This window comes from Artemia franciscana, chromosome 11, assembly GCF_032884065.1.
Source record: "Artemia franciscana chromosome 11, ASM3288406v1, whole genome shotgun sequence".
Lineage (NCBI taxonomy): Eukaryota > Metazoa > Arthropoda > Branchiopoda > Anostraca > Artemiidae > Artemia > Artemia franciscana.
In genome coordinates, this window is record NC_088873.1 from 45,944,240 (window position 1) to 45,961,491 (window position 17,252).

The following is a 17,252-nucleotide window of genomic DNA, read 5'->3' on the forward strand; positions in this document are numbered from 1 at the left end:
TTCGCTCTTTATGCTAAATTATTTTTAGTAATTTCAACTATTTATTCTACGGCCTTTGTGATTCAAGGGTCATTCTTAAAGAATTAGGACAAAACTTAAGATTTAGTGTGAAGAGCAGGGTAATAACGAGGGGACAAACCCTCTCATGTATGTAATCAAAAATACAAGAATATAAAATTTTGTTACGTAAGTTAATTCTTAAGTTACGTATATTTTTTTACTAATAAAAACGTTCGTTAAAAATTAAAAGTTCTAGTTGCCTTTATAAGTAACTGAAAAATTGGAGGGCAAATAGGCTTCCTTCCCCACCTCTTATTTCTCAAAATCGTCTGATCAAAACTAAGAGAAACCCATTTAGCCAAAAAAAGAATTAATATGCAAATTTCATTTTAATAATTTATGTACGGAGAGCCAAAATAAGACATGCATTAATTCAAAAATTTTCAGAAATTAAATAAAAAAACAAGTTTTTTGAATGAAAGTAAGGAGCGACATTAAAACTTAAAACGAACAGAAATTACTCCTTATATGAAAGGGGCTCTTCCTCCTCGACACCCCGCTGCTTGCGCTAAAGTTTGATTCTTTCTCGCAACTCTACTTTTTAAAACAATAAAAAACTTTAGTGTAAAGAGCGGGGTGTCGAGGAGGAAAAGCCCCTTTCATATAAGGAGTGATTTCTGTTCGTTTTAAGTTTTAATGTCGCTCCTTACTTTCATTTCGAAAAACTCGTTTTTTCATTTAATTGACAAAAGGAATGGGGTAACCATTACCGAAACGAATATCTCTGAGTAATTTTTTTTCTGCATTTATATACGTGTATATATATGGATGACTTAATTTTACTTTGGAATTACAGGGAAAGTGAACTTCGGGAGTTTCTTAGAGCATCTTAATACTAATGATAGAAATTTGCAGTCTACCATAGAAATTGAAATTGAAAATAAATTGCCGTTTTTATATTTGTTAATTATGCGTAATACTGATAAAGTGGATTTTACTGTCTATAGAAAACCAACACAAAACAATTGATATCTTCATTTTAATTCAAATCCCCCCCCCCCACAAGTTAAAAGAGCAGTTGTAACTTCTCTCATTGATCGGGCCCAGAACATTTGCTCCGATTCGTATAAGAAAAGATGATATAAGAAAAGATAAATGTTCTTTTGAACGAGTCAGCATGCAACACTCTTGCATGCAACACTCTTGAATGCCGGAAGAAACCTTGGATACAGAATGAAGATAGACTACCCATAAGATTAGCGCCACAACCATCCCATAAAGCAGCTTAAGTAGGCTGGCGTCGAACTTGATTCTAAAAAAATCAAGTTTTATGCTCCTATCTTAACAAAAGTGTCGATTCTTCAAATGTACTTAACAATTTGATTAATGGTCCTTAATTCTAAATAGCCGTAAATCAGCTAACCACGACGAAGTTAATTCTCATTTTCGTGTAATTTTTTTTTCATCCTGTCGACTTAAAAAAAATGTCAAACATTTACTGTTTCAAAATTGACCTCCGTGGGTGTTTATTGATTCGCTTTTTGTATGCCTCCATGCATTTCTATTTAGTACGATTAGGGTCTATGAAGCCGCATCGTCTTGTGGCTAAAGAATTACTGGCCGAAAAATAAAGGCCACGAAGAAATATTGGATCTTTCCACAGACCCTCCCTCTCCCCTCAAGTCACTGTGACAAGGAACACAGGGAGTTATTTCTTTAACCATTCAGGTTCATTTATTTTTCCATCATCCGTTCGTAACATACAAAGTAATGTAAAAGAGACAAGCTTGTTTTGAACAGATAAAAACAAAGAAGTAACTGGACAGCACAGCTTAGATACCAATGGACAGTTATGAAGACTCCTATCTTGCTCAGGAGAAGCTTTTGGTACAGAGCTCTGAACTTGGCGCCTCCTCCAAGCCCGCGCTCCGACGCCTAGATCGTACTACAACACCACAGGCAGGAACCCAATTTTGTTTTGTTGCATAAACAGCTTAGATAACAATACAGTTATGAAAACTCAACTTATTTTTGGGACACAGTGCGCGGTAGCGATGCTAGCGGTTGGAGCCAGGAAACTGTCAGTCTGAATCTAAAAGTCGGAGCGATTCACAGCTTAGATACCACTAGTTCAGAGCTAACGTGTTCCCACCTATGGTGTTGTAGTGCGATCCGCGCGTCAGAGCGTGGGCTTGGAGGAGGCACCAAGTTCAGAGCTCTGTACCAAAAGCTTCTCATGGGCAAGATAGGAGTTTTCCTAACTGTATTGGTATCTAAGCTGTGGCTGTGCTGGACAGTCAGTCAAAGAAAGACATGTCAAAGCATTTTTGAATTCCTCGAACGACTTTTGCGTAACATTAGCCATGAATAAATCTTGATTATAAATCTGCTCGAGGAGGATGAGGGATTGTCAGTTGATTCAAAATTGTATCAAACGGAACTGAGAAAAGAGAGGTTACAATTTAATCAACTCCTGACTCCTTATACGCAATGCATCAAACAGGTTTGATCAGTTAAATAATCCTTTTAATAGCACAGGTTCAAAAACTTGTTTAGAGAAACTGTTTTAAACAACTAATTTTCAATTTCAGGAATTCCAAATCAAACAATTCAATTAGATGTTCTTTTCTTGCATTTTGATTGGCTTCAAGGACATCTGTTACATCTCATTTTTTGCAGTTTCTTGTTCTGCTTTCTTAGGTAAATGTATATACTTCTTTTTTTATATTTTGTGTCCCAATTCTTCAAAAAAGAACTGCTGAAAAACAAGGCCGGTTTATTTGGAATAAGGAGCGATTTTAAAGAACTAAATTAACTTTAGCTTAACGATCGAGGGATTGAGGAGGGGACGACCCTGCTCATATACCGAATATTATCTGTTTGTTCTAAGCTTTAATTCTGGTCCTTACTTTAAGCTAAAAAAAAATCATTTAGCTATTTAATAAAATGGATTTCGGAAACGTTTTGAAAGATAAAAAACAACAAAATCAGAATTAAAAGACAAAAAGGAACGATTACAATGCGACTCATTATTTGGGCATTCCTCCTCTATCACACAGCGTGACTTGTAGGCGAGAATATTTAAAATGTTGAAATCTATTCCGAGAAAAACTCAGTTTTTAAATCGAAACAGTGCATTTTTAGCTTGCTTTCAGGAAGGAGTTTATTTTTTCAGACGAATGATTTTGACTAGGAAATAGGCCCACTATTTTAGAAGTGTTGAGCCGTTGATTACAACAATCAGATGCATTTTAATAATTCTTCTTCTATAGTTTTAACGTCTAATATCAAAAGAGTTTAATAAATAAGATATATTAGTCATCTTAATTATTATCTTACTTTTTATATTTTTGTCCTGACTGTTGTTTCAAATGATCAAATATTAAGCAGAGTGGAATCTATTCCGTGGAGGGATGGTTTGTCGGAACCCTAAAAGTTAGATGGATTAATGGGGAACTTGCGGTAATTCACAGGGGTAACTCATTTGGGAGATGCATTATGAACGATACCTTTTTTTGGTGTTTTCCTTGGGGAAAAACACCCCGCCGCTAGCTTTCAAATTTTTTTTGTTTCGTGTCATCAAACAAAAAAAAAGTTGTCTCCTGCCTTCATTTTTTGAGCTGGTGCCCCCTGAAAAACTCTTAAAAATATAAACTAAAAAACCTACTTAGGCTACCTAACTCGTTTGCCAGCAAAAAAACCGTTGAAGTCTCATCGCCAACCGTTACATTGCCTTGACATTCCAATACAAAAATAAACCCTTAAAGCAAAACAGGAGGGAATGGCCAGATGGTACAAAAACATGTAATTATTCTTAACAAAGCACTCAGGTATTACAATCTGGATATTGTTGTCGCCCCTTTAGCTTGCTGCCCCCCCCCTTGGCGTGCCACTAGGGACCCTTTGCCTCCTGCTTCTAGATCCGGCTCTGAGCCTGGGTATATAAGGCTCCACTTCAGAGAATCAGAAAGATTCTCGACCCGTGTAGTAGGATTTTTCCTAGTTTATAATATAATCAGAATTGAATCGAAGTCATTTCAGACGAGTACATTTACCATTAAGGCTAAAAATCTTTCTTTAGAACAAGCAGAAACTCCTACTACAATCCACGAATGTTAAAAAAAAAACAATCTTGCAATTGTTTCTAGAGAACTTTGGTGCGCAAAATACATACCCAGTTACGAAAAGGTGTAACAAAAATATTGCATTTGCAAGGCCTCTTAATCGGATCAAAGAAATGTCTATTCTCTCCTAATTTAAATTACTCCTATACTTAATGGCTGGAAATCTGATACAGTTCCTGAAATTGGGGGTGTTTCTCTGTGATAAACGTGAAAACTAATCTATCATTTGCATTATACACTGTAGTTTAGAATTGAGAGAGCTGTTGACATGGCCCCAATTCGGAAAGTCAAAGAGGAATTTGAAGTGTCTAATAGCACCATGGCTATAAGTAAGAAAGGTAACTTTTTAGTTTCTGAAGTAAAATTTAAGGATAGCTATGGACGATACTTGACAACAGCCTATATAAGAGGCTATAGGTCAAATGCTACATAACCTTTTAGTATTACAGTCAAACTCGAATCTAATAAATAGGCAACCTAGATTTTTGAAATAGTTCGTGGTTAGGAACTGTAGTAAGGAGCGACCCGGCTCAATAGTAACTAAAACTCTAAAAAATGGAATTTTGATACCAGTAGTTACATCAAAAGAATCGCATTTTAATGCTGATTTTAAATATATAAAATTCATCAAGATCGGTTATACAAATCAAAAGTTACGAGCCTGAGAAAATTTGCCTCATTTTAGAAAATAGGGGGAAACATCCCCTAAAAGTCATACAATCTTAACGAAAATCACACCATCAAATTCAGCATATCAGAGAACCTTGTTGTAGAAGTTTCAAGCTCCTATCTACCAAAATGTGGAATTTCGCATTTTTTTACCAGAAGATAGATCACGAATGCGTGTTTATTTGTTTTTTTAGTTTGTTTTTTTGTTTATTTTTTTCCCAGGGGTGATCGTATCGACTGAGTGGTCCTAGAATGTCGCGAGAGGGCTCAATCTAACGGAAATTAAAAGTTCTAGTGCCATTTTAAAGTGACCAAAAAAATTGGAGGGCACCTAGGCCCCCTCACACGCTGATTTTTTCCCAAAAGTCACCGGATCAAAATTCTGAGATAGCCATTTTATTCATCATAGTCGAAAAACCTAATAACTGTGTGTTCAGGGACGACTTACTCCCCTATAGTCCCCGTGGGAGGGGCTGCAAGTTACAAACTTTGACCTGTGTTTACATAAAGTAATGGTTACTGGGAAGTGTACAGGCGTTCTCAGGGGGATTTTTTTGGTTTAGGGGGGAGATTTGAGGGGAGGGGGGTTACGTGGGAGGATATCTACATGGAGAAAAAGCTCATGGAGGAAGAGAATCTCAATGAAGGGGGCGCAGGATTTTCTAGCATTATTTGAAAAAAACATTGAAAAAATAAATATGGAAAGTTTTTTCTTCTAAAAGTAAGGAGCAGCATTAAAACTTAAAACGAACAAAATTATTACGCATATCAGGGGTTTACCTCCTCGTTAGAGGAGGATTTTTTACGCTAAAATATTTTTAGTAATTTCAACTATTTATTCTACGGCCTTTGTGATTCAGATGTCATTCTTAAGGAATTTGGACAAAATTTAAGCTTTATTGTAAAGAGCGAGGTATCGACGAGGGTTGAACCCCTCATATACGCAATAAAAACATACGAATATAGAAGTTCGTTACGTAAGTTAATTCGTAAGTTAAGTATATTTTTTACCAATGAAAACGTTTGTAAAAAATTAAAAGTTCTAGTTGCTTTTTTAAGTAATAAAAAAATTGGAGGGCAACTAAGCCTCCTCCCTCGCTCCTTTTTTCTCAAAATCTTCCTAAAATTTTCAAAATTGCAATTAACTAATATGCAAATTTCGTTTTAATTATTTATGTGTGGAGAGTCAAGATCAAAACATGCATTGATTCAAAAACGTCCAGAAATTAAATAAAAAAAGGGGCTTTTCCTCCTCAACTCCCCGCTCTTTACGCCAAAGTTTCTTACTGTTTTAAAAAGTAGAGTTAAGAGAAATAGTCAAACTTTAGCGTAAAGAGCGAGGCGTTGAGGAGGAAAAGCCCCTTTCATATACGGAATAATTTCTGTTCGTTTTAAGTTTTAGTGTTGCTCCTTACTTTCATTTTAAAAAAACTTGGTTTTTTTTTATTTAATCTTCTTTAAAGGATAGGGAATATAGAGCCAAGCACAAAAACAAAGGGTCTATAGAGAATATTATTAACTAGAATTTGTTAAAACTTCCTAATGATGTCCTTATTAGCATATTTTTCAACCCCCCCCCCCCTAGTTCAAAGATGGTATTTCGTCCTGTAATCCCTTGCAAGTGTATAGACAAAAAATAGGATGGATTGCATAAGTCAAATCAATTGGATGTGACCCCTACTCTCAATCTCTTCTTTATAAGTCTTTGCCTAAAATTGGAGAAATGTGTTTATAAGGACTTAACTAACTTTTTTTTTCCTTTTTTTCTTGTAAGGTAAGTAATGATTTTTTTTTCCAACTATAGAAAAGGCTTTCATCGTAGCGCAGAGCAGCCCAATGCTAATCAAACTCCAGGAAGGTGTGGTACCTTCTTGGCTCTTTTTGTCTTAGGGCCGCCACGTGCTATTTTCCAAAACCTTTGGTGCCTGTTGGAAATGTAATCAGGCTGGTTTAGCTAGCGATGGAGGTCCTATAATTGAAAAACCTAGGACTGGATTGCTGAAAACGAGAATGTTATCAAAACTGAATACGTTCAGTTTTACCCTCCCACCCCCCTCTTACCTGTTATCCAGGAAAATCATTCCTAATAATTGTTTTACTTTAGGGAAAAATTTCACAACGTTAAGTTACTTTAGTCCGGTGAATTTACCTACTAGTGAATTTACATTTCTGCCCAATCCTATTTAAAGCATTTATTTTTCCCGTCTTTTTGAAAAATCCTCTTTTTAAAATAAATAGTGTCTAGAATATTCAGAAATATACAAAATTCTTTTCTAATACATATTTTTAAATTATTCTTCTTTTCTTTCTTTTATCCTGTAGTGTTTAGTCCAAACCGAGATATCCTCTTCTTTTCTTTCTTTTATCCTGTGGTATTTGGTCCAAATTAAAATATCCTCGATGTAACTCCTTTCTTTATTTCCTCTTCCTTTTCATTTTCTAAGAAATATATGTGTTACCTTCATATATTTCTCATTTAGTTTTTCTAAATTTATTTTCATTGTTCAAACTCTTATAACCTTTAGCTATTCATATGAAATCTCTTTAAAAAAAAAACCTTCCTACCTCTACCAAATACATTACCTCTGCGTTTGATAACCAATATAATCTACTATTTTCATTTCTCCCTCTACACATTTGCCCTATCCTTTCTAAGGTTTCATTTACTTTACTGAAGTCTCAATCGGTCAAAAAAATATCTTTTATTTCTTATTGTTTACGACAGCAAGGGGCTGCTTTCTTTATATTATAATAAAACATTCTTTCATTTCATAAAAAAACACTTCTTTATCCATAATATAACATGTATGTACTACATCGTCGTATATCATACTCAAACACATTCATTGTGCTATTGAGCAATTAGAATTCTCATTTATACAAGTTTTCCATTCCAGTTTAAACCTCGCATACATATGACTTACTTGAATTAAGTCCCGTCCGGCCTTTGTGGCTGTATTGGGGCTTCTTCTCTTCTGAGCAAATGATGAATGTGGCGACGGTAGTTTGATCTATCTGATGCTAGACGAAGTAGCTGGGGGAGGTTATGGGCCGGGAAGTTGTCGGTCCATCTCTTACGAGGTCGGCCTCTAGGACGCGTGCCGTGAACCCGTCCTTCGAATGTGATTTTTGGAAGCTGGTTGGCCGACATTCACTGGATATGGTCAAGCCAGCGGAGTTGCTGGCTTCTGACTCGGTCCATGATGGTGCGGGGACAACGGAGTAGTTTTCGGAGGTCCCCGTTTGAGACTTGGTCAATGTGGATAATCCCTGCAATGCGTCTAAGGCATTTAGTTTCAAATGCTGAGATTCTTCGCTCATCATCAGCCTTTATTGACCAAGTTTCGCTTGAGTATAAAGCAATTGGGATTATGAGGGAGTTGAAGAGTCGCACCTTCAGAGAAGTTGACAAAGTCTTGTTTTTCCAGATTGGCAAGAGGCTCTTGAAGCTGGCGCCTGCCAGGCCAAGTCTTCGTTTAATCGATTTCGAGCAGTCGTTATCAGAAACTAGGAGGCTCCCTAGGTAGACGAAGGAGTCAACATTTTCTACTGGCTCTCCTTTTATTGTTAGCTGCACGCTTCTTGAAGCAGGGTCTCCAGACACCCGCATAACCTTGTTTTTGGCTGTGTTAACGACCATCCCAAAGGCCTCGGTTGCCGACACTAGTTCGTCAGTGTCAGCTTAGAGTAGATGCTCTTGACTATTGAATTTCTCGATGTCATCTGCGTATGCCAATTTATCGATAAGCTTCCCTCCAATTTCTGCACCGTCAACAGTCTCGGCAAATGATAGCGCTGCGTTGAGGAATAGGTTAAAGAGGTGGGGTGACAAGAGACAACCTTGAAGAACACCCGCCGATGTCAGAAACCCCTCTGTCAATCCCTCGGGCGTTTGGACTTGGCTGACAAAATGTGAATACATGTCTCTTATCAGAATTACCATGTTTTCATGGACTCCACAGTGTAGCAGGATGTGCCATAATCCATATCCCCATATCAAGTCAAAAGCCTGCTTGAAATCAATGAAGAGCAGTAGCAGCTCTTTCGCAAACTAGATATACTTCTCCATCATTTGCCGAGTGGAGAAAATCTGGTCTATGGTAGAGCGGTCTTTTCGAAAGCCTGCTTGGTATTCCTCTAAGATATGGTTTGTCAGAGATTTCAGACGGTCAAGGGGTATTTTTGTAAGAATCTTCGCCGGTTGGCTAGTTAAACTTATCGATCTGTAGCTGTTACAGTCGCCCTTTTCCCCTTTTTAAAAAGGGAGACGATGGTGGCATTTGCCCAAGATCTGGGGAAGTGGCCCATTTCCCAGACACTTGTTATGACTTTGTGATAGACATCGACCAGCTCTTCTGGGCCTGCTTTTAATAGTTCTGACTAAATACCATCCGGGCCTGGGGCTTTATTAATTTTCAGAGATTTTATTGCTGAGAGTACTTCATCTCTTAGTGGAGGAAGGCTCGGGTCGACTAGGTACTGCGGTAGTGGAAAAGATAGTAAGATTTCCAGGTGGGGTGTTATTGTGGGGTTCAGTTTTTCGCTAGAGTGATCCTTCCATCGTTCTCGTCTTCCCTTGGAGTCCGTGATTGGGAGCCCGTGTTTATCTACCAGTGTAGGAGCGGCCGAGGACTTCTTTTTGACAGTTCACGGACTTTCTTGTGCATGAAGTGGCTATTACCTTTTTGAAAGGCTTCTTCACACTCACGACATTTTTCATTGACGTAGCGTCGTAGAGCTTGTCGGATTTTCTTTTCTACTAGGCGCTTCAGCCTCTTGTACTCGTCCTTGCTTTGTCGATCTAGCTTGTTAGCATGGGCGCGCTTCTGCACACATAGATCAATAATTTTGGGGGTGATCCACGGTTTATCCAAATGGCTCTGAATTCCCAGAATTTCACTAGCAGTTTTTGATGATGGAATTGCTTTCGCCGACCAATCGGTCAATTTCTTCTGCTGTTGGAGCTTCCATGAGTTGGATTCCTGAGAACTTGTTTGAGAGTGCTGTTCTATACTTGTTCCATGTTTCTATGTTTTTCAGCATTTCGACATATCTTGGTAAGCTTTTCTTAGGCTGTAGGGGCTTCCAAATGCGCAAACGGAGCTCAGACGTGACTAGAACATGGTCCGAGTCGAAGTCGCCACCGGCTATGGAGACTGTATTCAGTACTGACGATTTCCATCGCTTGCCGACAAGTATGAAATCAATCGTGTTTGCAGTGCGGCCGTCAGGGGATCTCCAAGTAACTTTGCTTTGTTCTCTTGTGACGGAACATGGTGTTCGTTATGAAAAGTTCGTTATCCCGACAAAATTCGATGAGTATTTCACCCCTGTGGTTCTGCCGCCCATGCCTGAACTTGCCCATGACGTCTTCAAGTCCGTCATTTGAGTGTCCGACAATGGCGTTGAAGTCCCCAATCACGAACAGAACATCTTTCTTGGGAGCCATACATATGTACACTTAAAATTTTTCTACATTGGGCGATTGAGTCTCTATAATTGAAAAATTTATGACTGGATTGCTGAAAATGAAAATGTTATCAAAACCTTGTTACACAGATTATATTCAGCTTTGCCCCCCCCCTCTCATCACCTCTTCTCTCGGAACAGCATCCTCAATAAAAAAATTTACTGTAGAGATCAGTTTTCTACAAAAAAAAGTTACTTGAGGTTGGTCTACTAGGGAACTTACATTTCTGCCCAACCCTATTTAAAACATTAATTTTCCGCGCTTTTTGACAAATCCTCTTTAAAAAGGAAAAAACACTTTTTCTTTGTCTGGATAGCAAGGGAACAAGACACCATGTTTTAATTTTAAATTATATTTGTTTAAGTTTTTGGCAAATTGGGTTCCAATTGACTATCTCAACCTAGCAAGCAATTCCAGAGGGGGGGTGGAGTTGCTATTAGAGATAAATTTAAGCAATGTTAAGAGATATTTCTGAGAGGTCCTAATGAAAATCCCTCATTTCTTTTAACCAAGTGTTAGATTTTAGTCCCCTCCCAACTGCCGAAAAATTAACTTTTTCTTTTTTTGACTTAACTTTAAGCTGTAGAGCATGTTGATCTGAGCAATTCACACCACCGTGTTAAAATGCGGCTTCCCCGTGACAACCCTATGACGCGCATTATCATTCCTAAGACATTTTGAAACATTTCTTGACACTATTCATAATTCTACCAAAATCCTAACCGAAGCCTGATACTAGTCTCTTAAATGAAGATATCAACAAATTATCACCAGAAATTCTTGTAATTTTTTGCAATTCTACCAAAATTTTACCGTAATTTTACCCAAAGCAAATGATATTAGTCTCTTAAATGAATACATAAACAAACTATCACTAGAAATTGTTGACATTACTCGCAATTCTACCAAAATTCTACCGTAATTCTAACCGAAGCAAATGATATTATTCTCTTAAATGAACTCAAAAGCAACTTATCACCAGAAATTATTGAAATTACTTGCAATTCTACCAAAATTCTACCTTAATTCTACCCAAAATCAATGATACTACCCTTTTAATTGAAGAAATAAACAAAATGTTCCGAGGAATTATTGACACTACTCGCAATCGTACCAAAATTCTACCGCGACTCTAGCCAAGGCTAATGATATTAGTCGGTTAAACGAATACATAAACAAACTTTCACTAGAAATTATTGACGTTATTTGTAATTCTACCAAAATTCTACAGTAATTTTAATCAAAATCAATGATACTAGTCTCTTAAATGAAGACACAAGTAAATTATCACCAGAAATTATACAAGCTAATCGTAATTCTACCGAAATTCTACAAACGTTCTACCGTAATTCTACCCAAAGCCAATGATACTAATCTCTTAAGTGAAGACATAAAAAAATTATCCCCGGAAATTATTAAGATTTCTCGCGATTCTACCGAACTTCTACAGTAATTTCAACCAAAGCCAATGATGATAGTGTCTTAAATGAAGACATAAACAAATTATCACCAGAAATTATTGACATTATTTGCAATTCTACACGACTCTACCGTAATTCTAATCAAAGCTAATGATATTAGTCTATTAAATGAAAATTTAAACAAATTATTACAAAAAATTACTCACATTTCTCGTAATTGTACCAAAATTCTACCAAATTTTTAACGTAATTCCACGCAATGCTAATACTACTAGCCTTTTAAATTAAGACATAAACAAATTATAATCAGCAAATATTGACAATACTCGCAATTCTATCAAATTTCTACCGTAATTCCAACAAAAGCCAATAATAATAGCCTCTTAAATGAAAACATAAACAAATCATCAACAGAAACTATTGACATTACTCGCAATTCTACCAAAGTTCTACCCTAAATCTACTCAAAGCCAATGATACTAGTCTCTTAAATGAAGACATAAGAAAATTATCACCCAAAATCATTAACATTACTCGTAATTCTACCAAAAATTCTACCCTAATTCTAACCAAAGCCACTAATCCTAGTCTTTTAAATGAAGATATAAACAAATTATCACCAGAAATTATTGACATTACTCACAATTCTACCAAGATTGTATCACACATACGCACAGAGTTAGACACACAAAAACACAAATACAGACGCAGAGACATGCAAACAGACGCTCAGTCACACAGGCATGGTGGGAGAGAGACAAAACACACACACAAAAACACAAAATCAGACACAGAACAGACACAGGCACGGTGCCAGAGAGACAAAAAAACAGTGAGACAAAGTCAGACACACAAAAACACAAAGAAATGCACTCACGGTTTTTCTTTCAATCTAGTATGTTAGGTTAACCTAACCTAACCTTCACAGGGTAGGTTAATTTTACTTAGGTTAGATGACACACCATCTAACCTAACTTAACCTAGGTGTCTGTCATTGTGTTTTTGTGTGTTTGACTTTGTGTGTTTATGTTTGTGTATTTGTGCTTTTGTGTGTTTTCTGTCTCTCTCCCATTGTGTCTGTATGTCTGTCTCTGTGGGTTTGTGTGTCTAACTTTGTGCTTTTTGTTTATGTATTCTGTCTCTCTCCCACCCTACGTTTGTGACTAAGTGTATGTTTGTATGTCTCTGTGTCTGTCTTCGTGTTCTTGTGTGTCTGACTGTGTTTGTATGTCTGACTTTGTGTTTTTGTGTGTGTTTTGTCTCTCTCCCTCCCATCGTACCTGCGTGACTGAGGTTCTCTTTGCATGTCGCTGTGTTTGCCTTTGTGTATTTGTGTCTCTGGCTTTTTGCTTTTGTGTGTGTTTTCTGTCTCTCTCCCACGGCGCTTGTGTGACTAAGCGTCTGTTTGCATGTCTTTGTGACTGTCTTCGTGCTTTTTTGTATCTGACTCTGCGTAATTGTGTTTGCATGTCTATCTTTGTCTTTTTTTTGTGTCTGACTCTGTGTGTTTGTGTGTCTGAATCCTTGTTTTGTACATGTTCTCTTTCCCACCGTGCTTCTGTGACTGAGCGTCTGTTCGCATATGTATGTATCTGCCTTTGTGTGTTTGTGTGTCTGACTCTGTGTTTGTGTGTCTGACTTTGTAATTTCTGTGTGTTATTTTTTAGCTTTCTCCTATCTCTCCCATCTGTGTGACTGAGCGTCTATTTGCATGTCTCTGTGTCTGTCCTTGTCTTTGTGTGTGTCTGACCGTGCGTCTGTGTGTTTGACTTTGTGTTTTTATTTGTGTTTTTTCTCTCTTTCCCCATGCCTGCGTAACTGAGTGACTGTTTGCATGTCATTGTGTATGACTTTGTGTTTTTTGTGCATGTATTTTGTCTCGCTCCCACCATTCCTGTGGGACTGAGCGTCTGACTTTGTAATTTTTGTGTGTATTTTCTGTCTCTCTTCCAGCGTGCCTGTGTGACTGAGCGTCTGTTTGCATATCTCTGTGCCTGTCCTTGTATTTTGTGTGTCTGACTGTGTGTTTGTGTGTCTGAAAAAGTGTTTTTGTATCTCTTTCCCATGCTTGCGTAACTGAGTGTCTGTTTGCATGTCACTATGTCTGTCTTTCTGTTTTTCTGTGTCTGACTCTCTGTGTTTATGTATTTTGTTTGTCTGATTTTGTGTTTTTTGTGTGTGTGTGTTCTTAGTTTCTCTCTCAACATGCTTGTGTGACTAGGCGTCTATTTGAATGTCTCAGTGTCTTTCCTTATGTTTTTGTCTGTTTGACTCTGTATTTGTATGTCTGACTTTGCGTTTTTGTGTTTTTTTTCTGTTTTTCTCTCACCTTGCTTGTTTGACTGGGTGTTTCTGTGTCTCTTTTATTTTTTTGTGTGTCTGACTCTGTGTGCTTGCGTGTTTGTATGTCTGACTTTGTGTTTTTTGTGTGTTTTTCATTCTCTCTCTTACTCTGCCTGTGTAACTGAGCGTCTATTTTCATGTCTCTTTGTCTATCTTTGTTTTTTTGTGTCTGACTCTATGGGTTTTCGTGTCTGATTTTGTATTTTTGTTTGTGTTTTTAGATCTCTTCCCACCGATCTTGTATGACTGAGTGTCTGTTTAAGTTTTTATCTTTCTGTCTTTGTTTTTCTTGTGTGACTGATTCTGTGTGTTTGTGTGTATGTACGTTTGTGCGCCTGACTGTGTTTTCGAGTGTGTTTTTGTCCCTCTCTCTCTCTCTCTCCCCTCTCTCTCTCTCTCTCTCTCTCTCTCTCTCTCTCTCTCTCTCACACACAGACACCGTGCCTGTGTGACTGAGCATCTGCTTGCATGTTTCTGTGTCTGTTGTAGGGTTTTTGTGTGTCTGACCTTGTATGTTTATGTGTCTGAATTTGTGTTTTGTGTGTGTGTTTTATCTCTCTCTCACCGTGTCTGTTTGCGTGTTACTCTGTCTGTCTTTGTGTTTTTGTGTGCCTGACTCTGTGTGTTAGTATGTTTGTATGTCTGACTGTGTTTTGGTTTTGGTTTTTTTCTCTCTATCACCGTGCCTTTGGGACTGAGCATCTGCATGCATGTCTCTGTCTTTGTGTTTTGTGTTTCTGTTTTTTTTTATACTCTGATGACTGTGTTTTTGTTTGATAGAATTTGGTAGCATTATGAGCAATTTCAATAATTTCTGGTGAAGATTTGTTTTTATCTTCATTGAAGAGACTAGTTTCAGTGGCTTTGGTTAGAATTAGGGTAGAATTTTGGTATAATTACGAGCAGTATTGATGATTTTCTGTGGTAATTTCTTCATGTTTTCATTTTAGAAACTAGTATCATTGGCTTTAATTAAAATTGCGATAGAATTTTGGCAGAATTACGAGTAATTTCAATAATTTCTGATGATGATTTGTTTAACTCGTCATTGAAGAGACTATTATCATCGGCTTTGTTGGAATTACGATAAATTTTGGTAGAATTTAGATTAATGTCAATAATTTCTGGTTAAAATGTGTTTATGTTTTCATTTAAGAGACTAGTATCAATGGTTTTGGTCAGAATTACTGTAGACTTTTGGTAGAATTATGGGAGAACTACGAATAATTCTAATACTTTTTTGTGAAAATTTGTTCATGTCTTCATTTAAGAAACCAGTACCATTGGCTTTGGATAGAATTATGGCAGAATTTTTGCAAAATTGCGAGTAATGTCAATAATTCCTGGTGATAATTTGTTTTTGTCTTCATGTAAAAGACTAGTATTATTGGTTTTGGATAAAATTACGGTAGAATTTTTGTAGAACTTTGGTAGAAATGCGAGTAATCTCAATTATTTCTGGTGATAATTTGTTTATGTCTTCATTTAAGAGACTAGTATTATTGGCCTTGGGTAGAATTAGGGTAGAGGTTTAGTGAAATTACGACTAATTTCAATAGACATCTGATGATTATCTGCTTGTGCCTTTATTTAAGAGACTAGTATCATTGGCTTTGGTTAGAAATACGGTAGAATTTAGGTAGAATTGCGACTAATGCCAAGAACTTCTAGTGATAGTTTGTTTGTTTCTTCATTTAAGAGAGTAGTATCATGGGCTTTGGGTAGAATTACGGTAGAATGTTGGTATAATGCGAGTAATGTCAATAATTTCTGGTGATGATTTGTTTTTGTCTTCATTTAAGAGACTAGTTTCATTGGCTTTGGATAGAATTACGGTAGAGTTTTAGTAGAATTACGAATGAGGTCAATAATTTCTGGTGATAATTTGTTTTTTCTTCATTTAAGAGACTAATATCAGTGGCTTTGGGTAGAATTGCGGAAAATTTTGGTAAAATTATTAGTAATGTCAAAAAATGTCGCAATAATGATAATGCGTATCATAGGGTTGTCACGGGGCAGCCGCATATTGCCATGGTGGCGTGAATTGCTTGGAATAACTTGTTCTACAGCTTTAAGTTAAGGTGGAAGTGTTAAACGAATTTTTCAGCGGTGGGAGGACTGAAATCTAACCCTCAGTCAAATTATATGAGGGATTTTCATTAGGACCTCTCAGAAATATCTCTTAATATTGCTTAAATTTATCTCTAGTAGCACCCACCCACATTTGGAATTGCTTTCTAAGGTTGACTAGCCATCTAGCCACAAATAGTCATGTTGGCTTGAATATACTTAGTCTTGGTTCAAAGAAACGCGGTATTTTTACTAAAAGCTCTAAGAAATAGCTATTAATAGGGCTTAAATTTACCTCTAATTGCAGCCCACCCCTCTGGAATTGCTTGCTAAGACTTCCACCTTTCTTTAGTTCATGGTTCTTTTTGCATATATCCTATTTTATGTCAGGTTTTTCACGTTTTTCTTTTTTAGTTTGTTGAGTCATAAGTGCTTTTCTGGTGAATATAGGATAAAACTTTGTTATGTAATCATTTACGTAATGTAATATCTAACGCCAATGGCATTTGACATTTCATTGATTCAATAGCTATCTCAACCTGTCTAGGTCCCGTTAGAACACTAATAACCGTGTAAAAGGCAGGTGTATCTAATGGACTAAAAACCAGTGGCATTCGAATATTTATGCGCTCTGGAGCAAAAATTGTTGGAAATCATTTAATCGAGCCAGTAGTTGGAACAGGAGTTTCTCCTTGGGTGCAGTAGTTTATTTCGTGGAATCTATTTCCTGAAACTGAGTATTAGAAATATGTTGCAATTTCATTGGATGGAAATGGTCTTTTGAATCCTAACGGGGACAAAATCATTGGAATATGAAGATTCCCTGAGAAAAACACTCTGAAAGAAAAAACACCTTGAAAAAAAGGAAACGAAGTGTCTTAAAGTATTATATAACATCCTACGTGTGCACTGCCGTTTCGTGACATCTCACGTGTGCGCACGCCATTACAAAACACCCATGTGTAATATTGCGTCACATCCCCCGTGTTCACTGTAATTACGTGGCACCCTACGTGTACGCTAACATTACCTGACATTTCACGTGTGTGCCACCACTATGTAACACCCACGTGTGGACCCTCCTTACTTACAAGTGGGGATTTCCCCATGGATCACTTAGCATGTCACGTGAGATTGCGTCATTCCCAGTAAATC

The 17,252-nt window shown here is 37.1% G+C and overlaps 1 protein-coding gene across 3 annotated transcripts in view; it reads left to right on the forward strand.

Annotated features, from left to right (window-relative positions):
* The first annotated feature begins 2,582 nt into the window (after positions 1–2,582).
* The window catches only part of LOC136033289 (transcription factor 24-like), a 43,957-nt gene continuing 29,287 nt past the window's right edge, over positions 2,583–17,252 (forward strand). The window contains exon 1 of one of the 3 annotated variants that reach the window (XM_065714052.1): positions 2,583–2,700. In XM_065714052.1, coding sequence (XP_065570124.1) covers positions 2,619–2,700 — 82 coding nt within the window. In that variant the 5' untranslated portion in view covers positions 2,583–2,618. Of the gene's footprint in view, positions 2,701–4,331; positions 4,463–17,252 lie in introns of those variants that run through there. The other 2 variants (XM_065714053.1, XM_065714054.1) reach the window with 2 other exon arrangements.